This window comes from Triturus cristatus, chromosome 2_2 (genome assembly GCF_964204655.1).
Source record: "Triturus cristatus chromosome 2_2, aTriCri1.1, whole genome shotgun sequence".
NCBI lineage: Eukaryota > Metazoa > Chordata > Amphibia > Caudata > Salamandridae > Triturus > Triturus cristatus.
This window is the reverse complement of record NC_140582.1, coordinates 1245245738-1245267376: the sequence shown is the minus strand read 5'-3', so window position 1 is coordinate 1245267376 and position 21639 is coordinate 1245245738. Positions and strand designations below refer to the sequence as shown.

General features: G+C 52.5%; 1 protein-coding gene across 3 annotated transcripts in view; it reads left to right on the top strand.

Moving 5' to 3' along the window:
- The window catches only part of LOC146863505 (uncharacterized), a 533358-nt gene that overhangs the window by 3247 nt on the left and 508472 nt on the right, over positions 1-21639 (top strand). For all 3 annotated transcript variants that reach the window (XM_085642937.1, XM_085642934.1, XM_085642936.1), the window contains exon 2: positions 9794-9915. In XM_085642937.1, coding sequence (XP_085499063.1) covers positions 9831-9915 — 85 coding nt within the window. In that variant the 5' untranslated portion in view covers positions 9794-9830. The remainder of the gene's footprint in view (positions 1-9793; positions 9916-21639) is intronic.

Sequence of the window (21639 nt, the reverse complement as noted above, 5' to 3'; positions counted from 1 at the left end):
GAGTTTTATATAGCGTGAACTTGACCCAAATCGTGTATCAGAGGCTTTTTTCATAGCACCAGTTACGTTACATGAGGACACACATTCATTTTTGTTAGGCACGAGGAGATTAAGTGATTTGCCCAGAATCACAGGATGTTCAGCGTCATTGGCGAAACTCGAACCCAGTTCCCCAGGTTCGAGGTCGACCGCTGGAGTTGTGTCACGTTTGTGACAAAGTCCAGCAATGCATAATTACTGTGCCTACAGATACATCAGAAATACTGACGTATCTGTAACTCCTTGCGACATGATGCGTCATACCGTAAATATGATGCATCCATCACGTCACAAGGAGGACACAGTGAAAACTCTTGCATTGCTGTTTTTACGCAGCGATGCAACAGTTTTCATAAATAAGGCCCATAGTTTTCACCCATGTTGCATGGTCTGAGTGTGTCCCATACCTTGATTACCCTGAAGAAGACCCTTCACCTTCTTAGGCTATACCGGTGATCGAAACATGTTGGTAATGGAAATATATCAGGTCAGGTGATTTGTTGCAATTCACCAGTTGACCGACATCCTTTTAGTGGTTAAAAACATACCAGAGGAACTCACTGCATAAATGAATATTTTGGGTACACCTCTAGGTATATTTCAAACACCTGTTTCTGGCCGACAAAAAGCAGGACCAAGTGCTTTGTCCTGATGATAGATGGATAAGAACTCCCAGGGGCAGACTATCCTCCTCTGCTTGAGTCCGCTGGGGTGGCATAGTTCCTACCCCAGGGTGAGAGGTCGAAAAATGATGAAGCACACCTCGATAAGTTGAGGATCACAACCTCTCAAAAATCTTTTGATGACCCATACTCAGGCAAAAGCCCCCCAAAAAGCCAGAGTCTGTGTTGCCTTGTATACCCTCAAGTGACCTTGTTAGTGTTGTGTGGTTCCATGGAACTCCCATGGATTCCGACACATTCTTGGATTTACCAGAAGCGGTAGACCTGGGAAGGGGCCAAAACTGATGCGACTCCCCAGGTGAGGCGTAGTGAGCAGAAACATGTTTAATTCTCCTTAATTTTTCCTCTTTCAATGTGTTCTGCATTCCGTGGCAGACATGGAAAGAGGAAGAGGGCTGAGGGGATTGCTTTGTGGAGGAAGGTTCCCCTTCCTGCAAAACACACAATCCTGCTTACAACGCAGGCACCCTTGCACCAAGGTGCAAGGGAGCCTGTGTTGGTGCGAGGCGGCACATTGTGCACCAGTGCTGGGAAAAAAGAAGAATGCGCTGTCCTGTCCGTGTCACGCAGCGCAGCAGGGTGGCTTGCTGCGCTGCACTCCATGAGTTTTTCATTAATAGGCCACTAAAAGTCTGGTTGCTTTGATCACACCCTCTTTTTAGGTATGGCCGTTGAGACCTATGGTGCAATGGGTCAGCGCACTTTACCCACAGGCTCCCTTCCCTTGGAGTGATTGCACAAAGACAGAGCACTTGTTTACACCTGTCTAAAATGGTTCCTTTCTGTTCAGTGACAAAGCTGGTTTAACGCGCGCTTCATGTTTAAAAACTGGTTATTTATTTACCCTGCACCTTGGGTGCCCAGTTAGAGGGTGATCTATTTTCATTTTCTTCTTAAAACTGCTGAACTAAAGAGCTTAACTGCTTGCGTTTAGAGGGTCATATTTGGTGGTGATTTACTTGTGTCTCCTTCACAAATAATAATAATAAAATGCAGGTGTTGGACCCGGCCTCGTAGAATGGCCCTCCGTGCCCCCGCACCACCGAAACCTGGTGCCTGCAGCCCAAGCACGCGGCCCAGCCGACCTTTCCCACCAGGACACCTGCACCAACCCCGGACATCCCCGTCCATGGCCTCTCTCCTTTCGGCCACCCCGGGCCCGCGTGCCCACTCCATGCAACAAGATGGCCGCCCGGCTCCAGCGCGACCCGGGCCTCGAGGCGCCACTCCGGCTGGAGGACATCACGCTTCCAGGGGATGAGAGAGGGAGGAGCAGTTTCTATCGCACCTCTGAACTCCCCTGGGACGATGGGTTTCGATCGGCCCTCCGGCCTCCCTGCGGGCTGGCTCCGTGCCTGCTGGGTGTCTGGGACTCCTCTCGACCCGGCCCTGAAAGGATCAAAAGACAATAGCAGGAAACCCCGACAAGCGGCCCCCAGGTGACAAGACCCCTGCCTGCGCAGACTCCGGACATCAAAGCGGGGTCGACCTATAACAAGGGGTGCTCTGAGACTGTCCGGGAGATTCGACGCTGGAACAACGAGAGCCTGCTGACGTGGTCGCGGCTCCTGGAACTTGAACCCACCTGAGCCCTGCTGAGTGACTTGCGGCTCCCTGAAGATCGTAAGACCTCCGAACTCGTACCTGAGCCCTGCTGAGTGACTCGCGGCTCCCTGAAGATCGTAAGACCTCCGAACTTGTACCTGAGCCCTGCTGAGTGACTCGCGGCTCCCTGAAGATCGTAAGACCTCCGAACTTGTACCTGAGCCCTGCTGAGTGACTCGCGGCTCCTTGAAGATCGTAAGACCTCCGAACCTGTACCTGCGCCCGCTGAGTGACTCGCGGCTCCCCCAGACTCTCACGGTCCCGCCGGACCCCGACTCCGACCACGTATCCCCCAGCTCGAGGATTGTGAGCTGTGCGCCGGATACGTCCCTGCTTTGAACCGTTACCAGAGACAGTCCCGCTACCCCCGACCTTTCCGAGACTCTTGAGCCCGTGCTCGCCGTGTACATATTTGCAGTGATACCTATTTGATAAAGCTTGTTTCTGAGAATACCCAGTGTGGTCTCTCTGTGTCGTGTGGTGCCAGAAGTACGATCCTAGTTGCGAGATTCCTCCCCCTGGGGAATCTCTCGCCAGTGCCCGGCTACAATACTACACGGGTGGGACTCAGGGAAGTCAGGACCCCTTCCGGGCTCATCTGAGGTCGCCGTCTAACATTGGTGGCAAGCGACGGGATTCGGGCCCATCACCTAGAGATCGTACAGTGAACAACGGACGCACGACCAACAAAGATGGCAGAAGGAAGCACCATGAGCTCCGCAGAAACCAACGCCAACAGAGTGTTCCAGGTGGAGCATCTGGAAGAATACACACACAAAGAGCTAAAACAATTTTGCAAAGAACTTAAAATCGCTACCACTGGCCTCAACACTAAGGAAGACTTGCAGAAAGCACTGAAAACTTGGGTGGAGACCGGGGCATCCCGCCCGGAAGGCACGGGGGAGCGCCCCGACGAAGCCGAACCCCCTCCAAGTGAAAGCAGCGACAATCAGGTGCGAGGCATTGTACCAGACGGGGGCCTATCCCCGGAAGAACTCGCGGACAGAGAGAGAAGCCGCAGTCATGAACTCGAGTTAGCCAAACTCAAAATCGAGGGCGAATTGAAGTTAGCGGAGAAAAAGCTAGCGGTAGAGCAAATGCGCGTACAAGGCGAACTGGAAGAAAAGAAGCTCCAACGGGAGCACGAAGGAAGAAAGCTCCAACTAGAGCACGAACGCAGCTTAAAAGAACTCAAGCTCAAGGCCCGAAATGAGGACGGGAGGCCCTCGGGGAACCGAGAGACGGCCCCCCCAGCGGAACAGAAGGTCCACATCCCCAAGGATGTGGTCAAAGAATATTATAAAAACGATGACATTCAGCAATGGTTTCGGGCCTACGAGGTCGCCATGACCTCCCATCGGATTCCACAGAAGGACTGGGGGGCGGGGTTGTGGGGGCGGTTTCTGAGCGAAGGAAGGGACACCCTGCTCGACCTACCCCTCTCCCTGCAGACCTCCTACAGCCACATGAAAGAGGCTCTCCTCACAAGATACGGCCTCACCCCAGAAATGTACCGCCAACGGTTCCGGGACTGCAGGAAGATCCCGGGCACCACCTGGGTGGAGTATGTAAACTTTTTTAGTCGGGCCTTCGATGGGTGGGTCAAGGGCAGCAAGGTCACCACCCTTGCCGAACTCACTGATCTCATGTTATGGGAACATCTGGCTGCGAACTGCTTCGTAGAGCTACGTCAACATCTGCTGGATAGCAAGCTCACAGATCCCCGGAAGCTGGCTGTGGAGGCCGACCGCTGGACCAACACCCGGGTCTCCCGGGGCATGGTAGGAGAGTACCCCCGAACCAGTCAGGGACCACCCCGCCAGAGAGGGGGAGGGAACCAGGGAGGGCCGAGAGAGTCCCAGCCTAGCCCCCCGAAGACACCACCTCCACCTTTCCCGGCGCCCCCCCCACCAGTAACAGGGCCCCCTGGGAGACGAGGACACCGGGTGACCGTCACATGTTTTCGTTGCCAGAAACCCGGGCACTACGCCAATGACCCAGTGTGCCCCATGGCCACCCAAGTCACCCCTGCGAGACAGATAGCAAACGTAGCCCTGGGGGAGGAGGTTGAGGAAGCCGAGGAGTGGGAACCCGCCGCTATGGCCCTAGTATCCCTGGGAGATAGGGAAATGATCCCTGGTAGCCTCCTACCGTCCAACACACAGAAATATGGGCAGCTCGTCAAGATCAATGGCCACCAGGTAGAGGCCCTGCGGGACACCGGGGCCAGTATCACCGGTGTCCTCAGGCACCTAGTTCCCGAGGAGCAGATCCTCCCCAATGTCTTTTGCCCCGTAATATCCGCAGACAATAGGGAAAGTATGTGTCAGGTAGCCCTGGTGCCATTTGAGTGGGGAGGGGTGATAGGTAAACTCAAGGTGGCCGTAAGAACCTCCCAGCCGGTCGACTGCCTCTTAGGGAACGACCTGGAGAGTTCTCCCTGGAAGCACGTAGAGCGCAAAGCCCACCTAGGAATGATGGGACTCCCCGAGTGGGTGTGTGCCACCACCCGATCTATGACAGCCCGACTCACTCCCCGGAGAGAAGTCGAGGGCACCCCGGTCGAAGAAGCCTGTACCGTCCCCGCCGAGGGTCCTCCCGTTCCCCCATCGGAAGGGTCCGTCGCCAGCGACGAACCCGCACCATCCGACCCCGCCCCGGTCCCCGAGTTGGGGGATCTACCCGAGTTGGCCCATTGGCGCCACGAGGGCGGGCCCACCCGGGAAGAATTTTGCCGGGAGCAAGCCACCTGTCCTTCCCTGGTCGGGCTGCGGCGCCAGGCCGAGGGCCAAGCCGCAGGTGACCAGACCGGAACGCACCGAATCTATTGGTAGAATAACATCCTGTATAGTGAGCAGAAATCAGTGGAGCTGGGATCCGGACGGGTACTGGTGGTACCCCTCCGCTTCCGGGATTTCCTCCTGGGCTTAGCCCACGATGTCCCCCTCGCCGGTCACCTGGGTCAGGACAAGACCTACAGCCGTCTCGTGACCCATTTTTATTGGCCTAAGATGAAAGCAGCGGTAGAGGCACACTGCAAGTCCTGCCCCACGTGCCAAGCCAGTGGGAAGAGTGGGGGGAAGTGCAAGGCTCCCCTCCAACCCTTCCCGGTCGTCAGTACCCCCTTCGAACGAGTCGGAATCGACATCGTGGGGCCACTGGACCCCCCCACCTCCCAAGGTCACCGTTTCATCTTGGTCCTAGTAGACCACGCCACCCGCTATCCAGAGGCTATTCCCCTGCGCACCATTACGGCCCCCGTGGTGGGCCGGGCCCTGATGGGGATCTTTTCCAGGGTGGGTTTCCCCCGCGAGGTCGTGAGCGATCGCGGCACTAATTTTATATCAAGGTATATGACGTCCCTGTGGCAACAATGTGGGGTGTCCTATAAGTTCACCACCCCGTACCATCCCCAAGGGAACGGCCTAGTAGAGAGGTTTAATAGGACTTTGAAAGGGATGATCGCTGGCCTAGAAGAGCCCCTCCGGCGTAAGTGGGACGTCCTGCTCCCCTGCCTCTTGTTCGCTTACCGGGAGGTCCCCCAGAAGTCCTTAGGGTTCAGCCCGTTTGAATTACTCTATGGGCACCCCGTCCGAGGTCCCCTCAGTTTGGTTAAGGAAGGGTGGGAGGCAGCACCCCAGACCACCCCCCGAGATGTGTTCCAATATGTCCTGGCCCTCCGGAACCAGACCAGGAGGTTCCGAGAACTGGCCGAGGCCAACCTGGAGGCGAGTCAAGAAGAAATGAAGCGCTGGTACGACCAGAATGCTACTCTGGTCGAGTTCCAGCCGGGCCAGCAGGTGTGGGTCATGGCCCCCGTGAAGCCTGGCGCTCTCCAGGACCGATGGACTGGGCCCTACAAAGTGGTTGAGAGGAAGAGTCAAGTCACCTACTTGGTGGACGTCCAGTCGCCTCGGGATCCCCTCCGGGTCCTGCACGTGAACCGCCTCAAGCCTCACTTCGTGCGGACAGAACTGAGCCTCCTGCTGGCCACCGATGACGGGGCCGAAGATGAGTCGGATCCCCTCCCGGACCTCCTGTGTGTCAAGGAGCAGGATGGCTCCGTGGAGGGAGTGAACCTCTCCCCAGCCCTCACTGCCCAGCAACAAGCGGACTGCCGCCAGCTCCTCAGACAATTTTCCGACCTCTTCTCCCTGACCCCCCGGGTCACCAACTGGTGTGTTCATGATGTGGACACCGGGGACAGCCCGCCGGTGAGACACCGAGCCTACCGGGTTCCTGACCGAGTCCGGTCCTGCATTCAAGCTGAAGTCTCGAAGATGTTGACCCTGGGGGTAATCGAGCCCTCTGACAGTCCCTGGGCCAGCCCCGTGGTCCTGGTTCCGAAGGCAGCAGCCCCCGGTGTCGCCCCCGAGCTCCGGTTCTGCGTGGATTACCGGGGGCTCAATGACGTTACCCGAGCCGATGCCCACCCCATTCCACGAGCCGACGAGCTCATTGACCGACTAGGGGCCGCCCGGTTCCTCAGCACTTTCGACCTCACCTGCGGCTACTGGCAGATTGCGCTCACCGAAGGGGCCAAGGAGCGGTCTGCTTTCTCCACCCCCGATGGGCACTACCGCTTCCGCGTGATGCCCTTCGGGATGAAAAATGCCCCGGCCACTTTCCAGAGACTGGTAAATAGGGTCCTGGCCGGGCTAGAACAGTTCAGCGCGGCCTATCTGGACGACATCGCTGTCTTCAGTTCAGAGTGGAGTGAGCACCTCCAGCACCTCCGGAGAGTGCTAACCGCCCTGCGCCAGGCAGGCCTCACCGTAAAAGCCAGCAAGTGCCAGATCGGGCAAGGATCCGTAGTCTACCTGGGGCACCAAGTCGGGAGTGGCCAGGTCGCTCCTCTACAGCCAAAGATCGACGCCATCCTGGCCTGGGACCCACCCATCACCCAAACGGAAGTCCGAGCCTTTCTGGGACTCACGGGCTACTACCGCCGATTCATTCGGGGGTATGGCAGCCTGGTCGGCCCTCTCACTGAACTCACGTCTAAAAAACAGCCAAAGAAGGTGCAATGGACGGCTGCCTGCCAGGAAGCTTTCGATGCTCTAAAAACGGCCATGTGCACTGCCCCCGTCCTCCAGGCTCCCGACTACACCAAGGAGTTCATAGTCCAGACCGATGCCTCCGAGCATGGCATTGGGGCCGTCCTGTCCCCAGTGAATGATCAAGGCCTAGACCAGCCCGTCGCCTTCCTCAGTCGGCGGCTGCTACCCCGAGAACAGAAGTGGAGCACCATAGAGCGCGAAGCCTTTGCCGTGGTCTGGGCACTCAAAAAACTACGACCCTACCTGTTCGGCACTCATTTCAGGGTCCAAACTGACCATCGGCCCTTGCGATGGCTCATGCAGATGCGAGGAGAAAACCCCAAGCTACTGCGGTGGTCAATCTCCCTCCAGGGAATGGACTTCACCGTAGAACACCGCCCTGGTACGGACCACGCCAACGCTGACGGCCTCTCCCGGTTCTTCCGCCTCAGCGAAGAGAACCCCCCAAGGTGATGGGCAGTTCTCTCTGGCTTTCAGCTGGGGGGGACGCGTGTTGGACCCGGCCTCGTAGAATGGCCCTCCGTGCCCCTGCACCACCGAAACCTGGTGCCTGCAGCCCAAGCACGCGGCCCAGCCGACCTTTCCCACCAGGACACCTGCACCAACCCCGGACATCCCCGTCCATGGCCTCTCTCCTTTCGGCCACCCCGGGCCCGCATGCCCACTCCATGCAACAAGATGGCCGCCCGGCTCCAGCGCGACCCGGGCCTCGAGGCGCCACTCCGGCTGGAGGACATCACGCTTCCAGGGGATGAGAGAGGGAGGAGCAGTTTCTATCGCACCTCTGAACTCCCCTGGGATGATGGGTTTCGATCGGCCATCCGGCCTCCCTGCGGGCTGGCTCCGTGCCTGCTGGGTGTCTGGGACTCCTCTCGACCCGGCCCTGAAAGGATCAAAAGACAATAGCAGGAAACCCCGACAAGCGGCCCCCAGGTGACAAGACCCCTGCCTGCGCAGACTCCGGACATCAAAGCGGGGTCGACCTATAACAAGGGGTGCTCTGAGACTGTCCGGGAGATTCGACGCTGGAACAACGAGAGCCTGCTGACGTGGTCGCGGCTCCTGGAACTTGAACCCACCTGAGCCCTGCTGAGTGACTCGCGGCTCCCTGAAGATCGTAAGACCTCCGAACTCGTACCTGAGCCCTGCTGAGTGACTCGCGGCTCCCTGAAGATCGTAAGACCTCCGAACTTGTACCTGAGCCCTGCTGAGTGACTCGCGGCTCCCTGAAGATCGTAAGACCTCCGAACTTGTACCTGAGCCCTGCTGAGTGACTCGCGGCTCCTTGAAGATCGTAAGACCTCCGAACCTGTACCTGCGCCCGCTGAGTGACTCGCGGCTCCCCCAGACTCTCACGGTCCCGCCGGACCCCGACTCCGACCACGTATCCCCCAGCTCGAGGATTGTGAGCTGTGCGCCGGATACGTCCCTGCTTTGAACCGTTACCAGAGACAGTCCCGCTACCCCCGACCTTTCCGAGACTCTTGAGCCCGTGCTCGCCGTGTACATATTTGCAGTGATACCTATTTGATAAAGCTTGTTTCTGAGAATACCCAGTGTGGTCTCTCTGTGTCGTGTGGTGCCAGAAGTACGATCCTAGTTGCGAGATTCCTCCCCCTGGGGAATCTCTCGCCAGTGCCCGGCTACAATACTACACGGGTGGGACTCAGGGAAGTCAGGACCCCCTTCCGGGCTCCTCTGAGGTCGCGGTCTAACAGCAGGCATAACTGAAAAGATTAATATTACAAAAATATGTCACTCCTAAAGTGGCCACCTCAGTGAATGTTACCTAATTTGTAAAACATTTTCATAAGCCTACAAGAGTCACGTTAAAGTGGCCATAGCTTTTTCTTTGTTTGATTATGTGGAATATGCTTGAATTTAAAAAATACAACACATCAGCAAAGGTCAGACCTACTAGCTTTGCCAGTGCTTGTTTTCTGATTGTTGTTTCCTTCTATAACCATCGATTTTTTGTGCCTAGATTTGGTTTACTCCATTTAGTGTTCAGTTCAAACGATAAAGAAATATATAAAATAAAAAGTATTCTTTATAAACGGAGTTATCCCCTCGCCATCTCAGAGCCCCCCCCCCCCCAGCTTGTCGAGTGCGCCCCAAAGGTGCGGCTAATACCATGACGTCGAGGACTGGTCTGCGCGTGCCGACACCATGACACGTAGGGCTGAAGCTGTGGCTTTCATGAGAACTCTCAAGACAACCCCTGTTTGGTCAAGAATCGGAAATCTGAGCAGGGGGTGTCTACCACTTCCGGTAATTACAGGGTGCATTAAATATCTCACCCTCTGTAAAACCCGACAGAACCGAACAGGGACAAGTGTGTGATACTTGCCAGACCGTGAGGAGTTTGTGCATTAAACACCAAAATCTGCATATTGTTCCCCACAGGAAGAAGACGCCAATAGCGGTGCACCCCGAGAGCATCATGGGGTTCAGGGCACTCCTTCTCACCCTTGGGTTCATGTTCGCCATCTTAGAAAGCGCCAGCTCTGGACCCAGTGACGGCAGCAGTAAGTGACCTGGTACAGAGGCCAATGGTGGGGGGTGGGGGGATGGGGGCCATGATCGGGGGGGGGGGGCATGGTGGGGGTTACTGATCAGCACATTTATAATGTAGTGTCACTGTGACGAGCAGTGGGAGGCCCTTCATAACAGGAGAAGAACTGGATGGAGTAAAGGGACATATCTCAGTGAAATCTCTCTATTAAAAGCAATCATGACAAGATATGGACCCGGCACCCTTAATGCCCCAGAGGATGCTGAGCTGAATGTATTGATTGTGTAGGGTCCAATGGTTCATGGATTGAAACCCTTGTGGTCGCGGCCAGTATTATCAGTGAAGGGGGTCCAAGCTGGTACAGTTACCCCCGTTGGTACTATAAGGAATGTTATAGCATGAGGCACAAAGTTTTAAAGGCATAATGCCAGCGCCACCAGGAAGTCCCAGGGAGTTGGGGACATATAGGTCCCAGGGAGTGGGGGCCATAGAGGTCCCAGGGAGTGTGGGGCCATATAGATCCCAGGGAGCGGGGGCATATAGATCCCAGGGAGTGTGGGGTCATATAAGTCCCAGGGAGTGGGGGCCATAGAGGTCCAGTGAGTGGGGGCCACACACACAAGCCAGGCACTCAAGCATTCCGTGAGGTCATCAGACATTCTAACACTCATCCTAGCTGAGCAGCAGGGAAGACACAGCCAGAGAAGGGAATAGCACAAGTCAATTATAAAAATGACCCGGCACCCTTAATGCCCCAGAGGATGCTGACCTGAATGTATTGATTATGTAGGGTCTAATGATTCAAAGATTGAAACTCCGGTGGTCGTAGCCAGTATTAACAGTGAAGGGGGTCCAAGCGGGCACAGTTATCCCAGCTGGTACAAGGAATGTTATAACACGAGGCACAAAGTTTTACAGGCTTGAATCCAGCGCCCACAGGAGGTGGCAGTGAATGGCTCTTGGAGACTATAGGAGAGAGTATACACATGACAGGATCAACTGTGGGCAGAGCTCAAAGAAGCGACATATAGAAAGAGAACTCTCGGGATTTGGGAGGTACTTACCCATGTAGAGAGGGGAGCTGCAAAGAAGCCAGAATGCCATATAGGCCCAAAACTGGGGGGGCCATATAGGTCCCAGTGAGTGGGGGCTGTATAGGTACCAGGGAGTAGGACCATCTAGGTCCCAGGGAGTGGGAGCCATATAGGTCCCGGGAAGTGGGGGCCATAGAGGTCCCAGGGAGTGGGGGGCCATAGAGGTCCCAGGGAGGAGGGCCATATAAGTCCCAGGGAGTGGGGGCCATATAGACCCCAGGGAGTGGGTGCGATTTTAGTGACCTGTATAGGTGTGAAAGACCTAGCACAAGTAATATACCCTCATTGGATGAGTAACAGCGTACAACTGCCCTTTGATGCGCATTTTACCACCAAAAGTGCAAAGGGTGTCAGTAAGAACATACGTTAAGCTCCAGGCCGGGTTTAGGCCACTGACCTCTTTCAGGAAGATCTGCAGCTGGGGCCAGAGTGCTTACAAAGGCATTTCATGCATCCATAGCTGGCGATGTTATTCCCCATTCCTGGTGATCTGCGGCTGGGGCCAGAGTGCTCACAAAGGTATTTCATGCATCCATAGCTAGCAATGTTATTCCCCATTCCTGGCGATCTGCGGCTGGGGCCAGAGTGCTCACAAAGGTATTTCATGCATCCATAGCTAGCAATGTTATTCCCCATTCCTGGTGATCTGCGGCTGGGGCCAGAGTGCTCACAAAGGTATTTCATGCATCCATAGCTAGCAATGTTATTCCCCATTCCTGGTGATCTGCGGCTGGGGCCAGAGTGCTTACAAAGGCATTTCATGCATCCATAGCTAGCAGTGTTATTCCCCATTCCTGGTGATCTGCGGCTGGGGCCAGAGTGCTCACAAAGGCATTTCATGCATCCATAGCTAGCAGTGTTATTCCCCATTCCTGGTGATCTGCGGCTGGGGCCAGAGTGCTCACAAAGGCATTTCATGCATCCATAGCTAGCAGTGTTATTCCCCATTCCTGGTGATCTGCGGCTGGGGCCAGAGTGCTCACAAAGGCATGTCATGCATCCATAGCTAGCAGTGTTATTCCCCATTCCTGGTGATCTGCGGCTGGGGCCAGAGTGCTCACAAAGGCATGTCATGCATCCATAGCTAGCAGTGTTATTCCCCATTCCTGGTGATCTGCGGCTGGGGCCAGAGTGCTTACAAAGGCATTTCATGCATCCATAGCTAGCAGTGTTATTCCCCATTCCTGGTGATCTGCGGCTGGGGCCAGAGTGCTCACAAAGGCATTTCATGCATCCATAGCTAGCAGTGTTATTCCCCAGTCCTGGTGATCTGCGGCTCTGGTACCCATTCATAAGAAAGGGGACCGTAGTTGTCCTTCATCTAAGGCCTATTTCCCTGTCGATGGACTCCAAGGCTGCGGGGACGAGAACAATATTCTAACCGAGGTGCCGGCTGGCTTCAGGTCAAGGGTCGGAACAATCCATCAAACCATCTGGTTGTACTTGAGATGCTACAAATGTGCTGTAATGAAAGCATCAATGTGTCTGACGTTCATTGATTTGAAGGCAGGATTTGACCTTGTTGATCGTACAAGGTTTTGGCAGTCGCTGGTGATGCAGTGGGTGGAGGGCTCTGTTTCATGAGTGACAGCGTCTCTTCACCCAGGCAACGCGGCCAACCTTAGGGATGGACCACTCGGGGAATGTAATGAATCGTTCCCTAGTATAGAGTAAGGTGTACAGCAGGGTTGTGTGCTAGCGCCTCTGCTTTTTAACCACTTCTTATAGGATGCGGTTCACCATCCTTTGGGGAATCCAACTGATGTCCCCATAACAGCTGGAGGAAAGTTCCTGTTCTGTTTTTCGCTGAACGGAAAATGCAATGCATAGATTGGTGGACAGTTTTGTTGACTTTTGTAATAAGAAAGACGTCACCATTAATTGTGGTAAGACTAAGGTTATGGCACTTGGAGTGTCACTGGAACTGGCGGAAGCTACTGATAGATGAATATCACATTTCAAAGTGTAAAGTTCTCTGAGTACCTGGGGATACAAATACAGAACAACTTCGGGGCAGATTTTCAAGCCCCTTGCGATACGTTTGCACCGCCATTGCGTCACTTATGCTATGCAGCAGTAGTGTAAACAATGCACCACGTTGCAACACATTTGCAACGTGAAGCATCCAGAGAGATCCGTCACGTTGTAAAGCCCTGCGTCACATTATACCTGCGTCAGGTATAATGCATGCAGGGGTGGCATTCTGATGCAGAAAAGCCTCGTAAAAGTGATGCAGTGAAATCTACAAGATTACACTGCGCCACTTCTACGATGCCACTGCGTCACAACCTTATGCCTGCTTGAAGCAGGCATGAGGAGTGACGCAGCACAATAGGTATAGGCCTTCCTGAGCATTGCTGGAGTTGCCTCATGCTTGCGACACGACTCCAGCAATGAGTGACCTTTGCGCCAACAGATGCATGACGCATCTGTCAATCCTTGCACCATGGGCGCCGCACTGTAAATGCGATGCATCCATGGTGGCTCAAGAGTTTTTTTGCATGACACAAGTAAACTGACGCATCTCTGCTATGATGCAGAGATGCGTCAGTTTATTGTAAATCTGCCCCTTACTTGGACGGCCCAGATATTGAAGGCGAGAACAGTCTTACTCCAGTCTGCTGGGGTGTTATTAAAATGTAGGCAAACGCAGCCCTAAGTATTAGTACCATACTCCAGATAGATACGCTCAAAGCGGAAGCAATGGGGCTTTATGGGGCTGAGCTCTAGCGGTATGGTAACCTAAACCCACTTCAAGTGGGCACTGTTAAGGTTGGGACCAGGTACCCACTTGTTATCACTGTATCTAACCGTATATGGAACTCAGTCATGCCTATCTGTGATCTGGCAGCAATGAAACCAGTGCTGTATTAAACCAGGCTTGTAAGAACCCAGAAGGTCGCAGTATATTTACGTTCACTGGAAGATGCCTACAGATGTGGTGGTCCAGCAGCTGTAACACTTTTTCGACTTTAGTCTGGCTGGGGCCCTGCTATTCAGGACCTCAGCCTAGCTGCTTCCTCTCTAAATTGATTCCATGTACCCTAGATACATAACAGATTGGATTCTGAGGTGCCCTTATAAGTTCCTAGCATATGGAATACTATGTACCCAGGGCATAGGTACCCCAGAGGCCTACCAGGGGCTGCAGAATGTATTGTGCCACCCCTGGGAAGCCCTCCAAAATGACACCAAATGTGCTTTTACCTCTAGCCTCATAAAGAGACTAGTAGGGTGTGTTTAGGAATAAACACATATATTTTATATATATACCTGGTGTGGTTTCCTTTCATTTGGTCATTCAAGAGATTCTAGACTGGTAAAACAAGCTGCTTTACATTCCTTCAAGTCTTAGCCTGAAGGCTGCTCGCCATAGCTACCACTAGGATAGCTTTCAATAGAAGTTGTCTTTAACCTATCATAAATAAGGGGTTGTTTGGACTAGTGCAAGGTGCCCACTATAAGTAGTGGACAGCATATACCAGGCTAACTTCTCACGAATATAACTGGCTGGGGCACTTGAGGAACTTGCTAAACGAATTGCATTTGGATGTTTTATTGATACACCCAAGTGAGGTAGGATGTGACACTATAAAACTTGTGAAAGAACACTACTACAATTTCAGTTTGGGAACAAGGTTTACTGTGACAAGACCAGGCCGCATGTTGAGCGACTACCTTGTTAGTAGAGCAGGTCCTAGCTGGAAGTCGTACCTGGACCAGACTAATCCAGAACTGAAACACGCACTATATATTCAGGGTCCGGTCTTTCAACGTGTTGCGTTGCCGTTGTGCCATTTGTGAAATCTATCATGCCACGCAAGGCCACCTTGTGCGGTCCTGCATGGCTTGATAAATCTGGAAGAACACAACCCAGCACAAATTGCTACCTTGTGGTACTCTTTCCCAGAGAGGCGTTCCATGGGTGGAGCATGGGGGTTCCCACTCTTGCGCCCATGGATTTTGGTGCATTCTCAGATTTATCAACATTGGTAAACTTTGGAATGCGTCAAAATGCTATGCCTCCCAGGAGTAGGCCAGGGTTGAATTTGCAGAGTTCCTCTCCGCAGAGTGCTGCAAAGTGACTTAGGGGCATATCATCAAGGCGGTGCTATCAAATTATTGCTGCTTTTGCGTCCGTTTTCACCTTATCAGCAAAGACATGCTATCGCGTGTTTTGCTGACTTAGCGCCCGTCACAACAACGCCCCGTTTTGCATCTCTAATGCGATGCAAAGTGGGCGTTCCGTCCCAAAATAACTGGAGAAATGTCGCAAACCGACATTTCTCCAATTATCAATGGGCACGCTAACAAGCAGAGCGATAAGAAGAGTAGCGCTAACCGCGGTTATCGCTTCTTTCCTTATGCCTGCTTTTCATCTGACTTAGCCATGATATCCTATGGTAGGTGGATAGCATGGTTGAGTGTGCCCTGCCCTATCAACAAGCTGGATTTCCAGCGATAATCACACATTTGGCAGCTTGCATCTGAAATGTTATCACTTTTGAGATACGCGTTGCTGATAGCACGCTATCTCAGTGATAAAATTCTGCTAGCTGGCGATAATTATCTTCGCGCTAAGCGCGCTGAGCGATAATTATTGCCGGCCCTTGCTGATATGCCCCTAAAAAACTCAGCTATGCAGAGTTCTGTAGCCAGCGGAGAGCGTTACGTGGTGCCACTCGTGCTAATTTTTTGCGATGAGTGCTAGTCCTGGACTGTAAAATCTGCACAAAGGAGGGCACCACTTGCAGCACAAGAGGGCGCTGCTCCTTTCTGCCCTTCGAGTAGATGTTCTGCTCGAGCGGCAGCTTCCTTAATGCGAACGGAAGGTTTCTCAACGCAAGCAGTAGCGACCATCTGTGACCACCCACGTTGCAAACCAGGAAGTGGTCTGGAGTAAGATATTCTCGCTCGCACTCGCCAACTTAATGTTGACGAGCGAGGAAAAAAATGTCACTGTGCGGGGTGGGATAAACTCTGCAAACTCCGTGAGTGGAGCCCAATTTCACACCCAGGCCTACCCAGGAGAGGCTCAACAACGAGAAATATTCTTATTGTTACTCGTTCTTTCCTCTTTCTAAGTGTGCTGCACATTGAAATAGGTAAATGCGGCAGGAAGATATCCCTTCCGGCACAAAAAAATACTGCCTGCAACTCAGGGCCCCTTTGTACAAGGTGCAAGGGTCCTTTTGTTGGCGCTAGGCAGCCAAAAGTGTGCCAGTGCACGGAAAGGACAGGAATGTGCTGTATAATGTTCAATAGAGCACATGGTGCAAGGGTCCTTTCATTTGCGCTAGGCAGCCAAAAGAATGCGCCAGCGCAAGGAAAAGACAGGAATGCGCTGTAAAATGTTAAATAAATCACATTCCTGTCTTTTCACGCAGCGCAGCACAGCAAGGTGGCTTGCTGCACTGTGGGAAAGTTTGATAAATATGCCCCTAAGTTTAGAGTGGGGATTTTCCCCACTAGAGAATATCTCGTTAGGTGTGCAAGGCTTCAAAGGGGGGAGTGAATGCAGTGATTGCCTGACTGGTGGGAAGGACAATACTTTGCACTTTTAGTTTTTTTACACAAAATGTATTACTAACCGCAAAAGATGGCAGCTACCCACGTCGTGTGTGGCGGCAGGGTCCCTGAGCACTGCTCAGTTTTTTCATCTAAAAAGTTATTTTCAACAGTGCTATTCTGCTATGTCTGACAGAAAAGGCCTGTTTCGTCCCTGTAAGACATGTGGGGAGCAGTGTTCATGTGGATGACCCACATAAGGACTGCCTTCACTGCTTTCATCCCAAGCATGAGGTAAAAGATGCAAGATTTGTTGCACTTTCTCCTCAAAAACAGGGAAGGCAGGCTAATCATGTGGCTTCAGAAAAGAAAACCTCAGAAAAAATCTTCTGGGAAGGATAGTGACACCTCTTTTAGGTCTCACAAAAGGTCGCGGTCCCATGAAGAAGCGTCAAAGGAGTCAAGAAAATCCTTGAGGACTTCTCATCAGCCTCACAGCTCCAAGAAAAAGAGAAGCCGAAACCTTCCCACTTAAACATCCTTACCTGGCCCATCGACGCCATCTGCCAAGGATCGATGGCCCCATCATCGTTCATCCCATTGACGATTGCTCCATCAACGACGGTCTAGTTGACGGCGTTCACGTCAATGACGTTGACCATGATGCTAAAGAAGGATGCTTACATTCTTTCGACAACAACATCGTTAAGATTTCTAAGGTCACTAGAATCTTTCTACATTCTGCAAACACCTTGCCCAGCAATGTCTCGCCTCTGCCTCCAAGTCGCCTGCTGGACATTGAGAAATCTGATGATGACGGCAGCCTGTTTAGGCCAGCCCACAGCCCTTCAGAACTGAATGTTAAATGCCAGGAAGAAGAACAGCCCTGCCAAGTCCCACGCATCAGGCGTGATACTAACGCATTTTTGTGCAGTGATCAGCATCATCGCACAAAAATGTGAGGCCACGCATTTCTAGCACCTCCTTGACACCACCGCCGGTGCAGAGGAAGAGACAAGTGGACCGAAATGGCCGCCCTGGCCAAACACCGCTGATGAGCGGGCAGCGCGGCGCGCGTGCTGCTCTGGCAGAGTGTCTTGCAGTTATCTCAACTGTGCAAAGTCTGCTGTGAATGGCAGGTCAGGAGTGTGGCACCGACCACTAGTAGCTGATTGCTGTGCTCGCTGCAGCAAAGAGCGTTCATGGAGTCTGCACCCCAGCGAATGATGATGTGCGCTCTCAAGTGAGCCCCCTCCCCCAGCATTGCAGTCACTATTATTGTCTCTTCTCGAGGTGAGCAAGTGGCAGGCACACTGCGCCGGTTTTCAATCTGACCCTACTACAATAAGTGACTTTGCTGAAATTTACAGACACCTTCTTTAGTTTGCAGTGGTGCAGCGCGCACTGTCAATGAGGGGGGCGCAGATCGGAGTCCTCGTTTCTTTTTAACAGTCCGATCGGTGTAGGAGGGCAGGAGGGGCTTCCGGTTCCGGTGCTTTCCATCAGTTTTAACATCTTCTTAGAGGGTCTTGTTGCTCACATGGGTGTAATCGCTAATATGTATGACTACCCAGTCTTCATTGCTTGATTTTGCTTCTGAAAAAGGATCACTCTTAGTCCTTGAAATGTCACTCATAATTACACTAAAATGATGAAAACGTCACGCACAGCAATCTGAAACCTTGGCAGCTATGGAAGAAGAGGGGTATGAGGAGGAAGGGCATTATTATCGGCATTAGCATCCTCCACCTCTAAGACATTATGAGCCTCGCGGATATTATTCCGACCCTCCACCTAAGCCGGACACCGCACATCTTCCCGCTTCCTTGATACAGGACCTCCAGGCGATGCTCATAGATTATCGGAGGTGTTTACCGCAACCCCAGCCTGGTACGTGACCACCACCGCTCACCCTCTTGCTCCAACACTTCTCCCTCTGCCAGCGACTCCTAGAATGACGCCTGCCTCCCATGTAGCAGCACCACCGAGAGATGATGAAAGAGAAGAGGGTGAGATCCCAGACACATAGCCACCTTAGGATGATAGGGTGACTACGTTCTACCACCTCTGCAGCAACCTGCTAATTTGCCTTCAGAAGATATCGGAGGTTTCCATAATCTCATGGAGAGGGTGGCTGTAGGAAAGTAGGATAGTTCTGGCGTTGATATCCCCACTTTTTGCCCGGTGTCAGGGTGTTTTGACTGTAGTTCACTGGGATCCTGCTAACCAGAACACCAGTCACAGTGCGCTCTCCTCTAAAGTCAATGGCAAGTACTTTGTACACCCCAAAATTGGTATACTGGGGTACCATTGTGAGTCCCTAATATATGGTAATGAGGTACCCTGGGCATTGGCACACCAGGGGTCTCCCATGGGCTGTAGCATTTGTTATGCCACCCATAAGACCCCATGCAAACTGTGTCTGCAGAGCTGCCATTGCAGCATGCGTGAAGGGCAGCTTCTACCTTTCTCTTTGGATATAAGTTTAACCATATATCCCGGTCACTTCATTTTTAAACTATAAGTCACCCCTAAGGTAGGCCCTTCAATCCAAGGACAGGGTGAACGTTTCTAAGTGTGTGAGTTCCCCTGCATGAGTAGAGGTACCTCTACAAACCCTGTACTCCGTTCTTTGGGCTTTGTAAGCATGGGAAGAGCCATTATAAGGTATGTAGTGGACAGTGGCAAGCTGAGATGTCCAACTACATAATGGCTGCCCCAAACCTGGTCATGTTTGGTATCAAACATGTCTGGATCATGCAACTAAACTGATTCCAGTGATAGATGCATGATACCATGTACTGGGGGGGTTCCTTAGAGAACCCCCGAATGCCTACCTTTGTAGCCTTACAGGGTCTGACAGCCTGCCCACACTGCTGCTGACCCGAGACACTGTTCTGCCCCCTGTTGATGAGGTTAGCTCGGGCAGGGGAAGCTGAACAAAGGATTTCCGGCAAAGGAAGGGTGTGACCAACTCTCCTGTAGAATTAGGTAGGTTTGGGGCACTTCTGCGCACCACCAGACTGCATTGAAGGGCACATTTGGTACCCTCCTTCATGAACCAGTTTAGCCCAGTTCAGAAGCCCTTGATTCCTGCTCTGTGCAAATCTACGGAAAGGACAGGAGAGTGTTCACCTCCCTGTCCAGCTCATACCCTATGAAGGTGACCATAGCTCAGCCAGGTGGCCACCTCATTCTGCCATGTTGAATTTTGGCCCTTGGGAGTATCTGACTGGCTAGGCCGGCTGAGTAGCCTCTCTGGCCCCCTCTGATAGGTGGGTCACCACAGAAGAGGACCGTACCATTTTTAGGGTTACTTAAGGGCTCCTCTGGAGTAGGTCCTTAGATTTGTCCCGACAAAAACTTCAAGATCCAACTGCCTGTCATCTGAAGACTGTCCACAGACTCTTCTGCTGGTGGACACTGGAACTCAAGAATGCTTCGGTAAGAAGATTCCTGCTCCATCTTCCTCCCTGTGCTTCTTCAAGTTCTGCAACTTCATGGCCGTGCATCCCCTGAGCCACAAAGGACTCAGCATGCATCCATGCCAGAAGGACTCTTGCTGGCTTTCCTGTGTGCTGAGGGCATGCCCTGACTCACCCTTACTGGGTTAGTCCCACAGACCTTGCTGGTCTGCAACACGGCATCTTCTTCTGCAAACCATTGTTTGCATTTGCCGAGGCTTGTTGGTGGTCATGCTGGCCACTCATCAACCTGCCTTGGCGACTGGATCGGGAGAGCTCGTGGAAGACTCCTATGCTCCTGCATCGTTGCCTGGTCTCCATAGCTGCTGCTTCTACGTCACAGTTCTACAGCATGAACCAAAAACTAGGGCTTGTATTGTGCTCTTGTGCCTCCTGGTCACGTCCGGGTGGTTTGGACTCTGTCCCCTCTGCTTTCAGGTTGTTTTCATTTGGATTCCACGTCCTGGTTCCACCGGCCTTATCCACAAGACTCTGTAGCTGATGATCTTCCACGAACCTTCATTGGCGTCTACGGGCAGTTCCGACGCCACTTCATCCCTATGCACCTGGCTCCTGGAGTAGGTATCCTGGTTCCTGGGGTATCTACAAGTGGGGTGGCTCTCCATCCTTCCTTGATCCAGGTGGTTCCTTCGGGGTCCTTTGGGAAAGGCTCTAGAACTGTAAAATCCCCATCGCTGACCCCAATGTAGAAGGTCGTCTCAGTATGTAGTGTCCAACTATGGCGAGGCACTGTGCCCGTTGACTTTTGGTCTAAGTTTCCCTCTGTGAATCAGGCCCTAGGATGGCAGATTGAGTTGTTCTGGAAACCAGAAAATACCAAAGAATTGTGTCTAGGGCCCCAAACATCCTTGTGATAGTATCTCAATGTAGACCCTTGAGACATGTATAGTCCAGAATATCGTGAGGAATGAACAGGAAGTGGTATGTGTCCATAGGATAGATGGGCCCTCTTAGAAAGTACCTGCTACATGTAATGCTGAGAGGAGAGAGGATGTAAAAAGGGATAAATACCTACTTATTTATATGACGACTCAAAAGCTTATTTCGAAGGAGAAATTGTCAAGTGGGCGTCATGTCCAAAATGAAACTAGTAGGAAATCCCACCAAAGGCCAAGAGTTTAAAGCGATGTCTATAATGGGAAAAATAATAAGTGTAAACATAGGTTCATGAACTGGACCACTTAAAGAGAGTCACACTCGATAGAAGTGACTACGAATACTAATTAATGAGGGGCTGGCCTCATACATGACCCTAGAAGAGACGCTGATGCCAGCCTCATATCAGGGAGGCGACCCAGCGAGGTATGTCGGTGCCCATGCTCTTATAGATCAGGGAGGAATCTAATGTATATAATGGAGCTAGGCCTAAAAAGGACCAATAAGTTGATGAAAGACATCAAAAAATGGAACCCAAAGCTATAAAGTAACCTCACATGGGTAAACTATAGGCGGGTATGGGAGATCGAATTAAGGAGTAGAGGACACCAAATGCACTTCACTAAAGTAAAACTAAGAAAGGATAGAGAAAAACTCCTCTGTAAGAGAAATTAGAAAATGATTAAACACATGTTGTGATAGGGAGCTAAGGGGCGAGTGGAGGACTCCCGTTCTAAACCAATGAAGACAACCGGATCTAAGCAGAACACATAG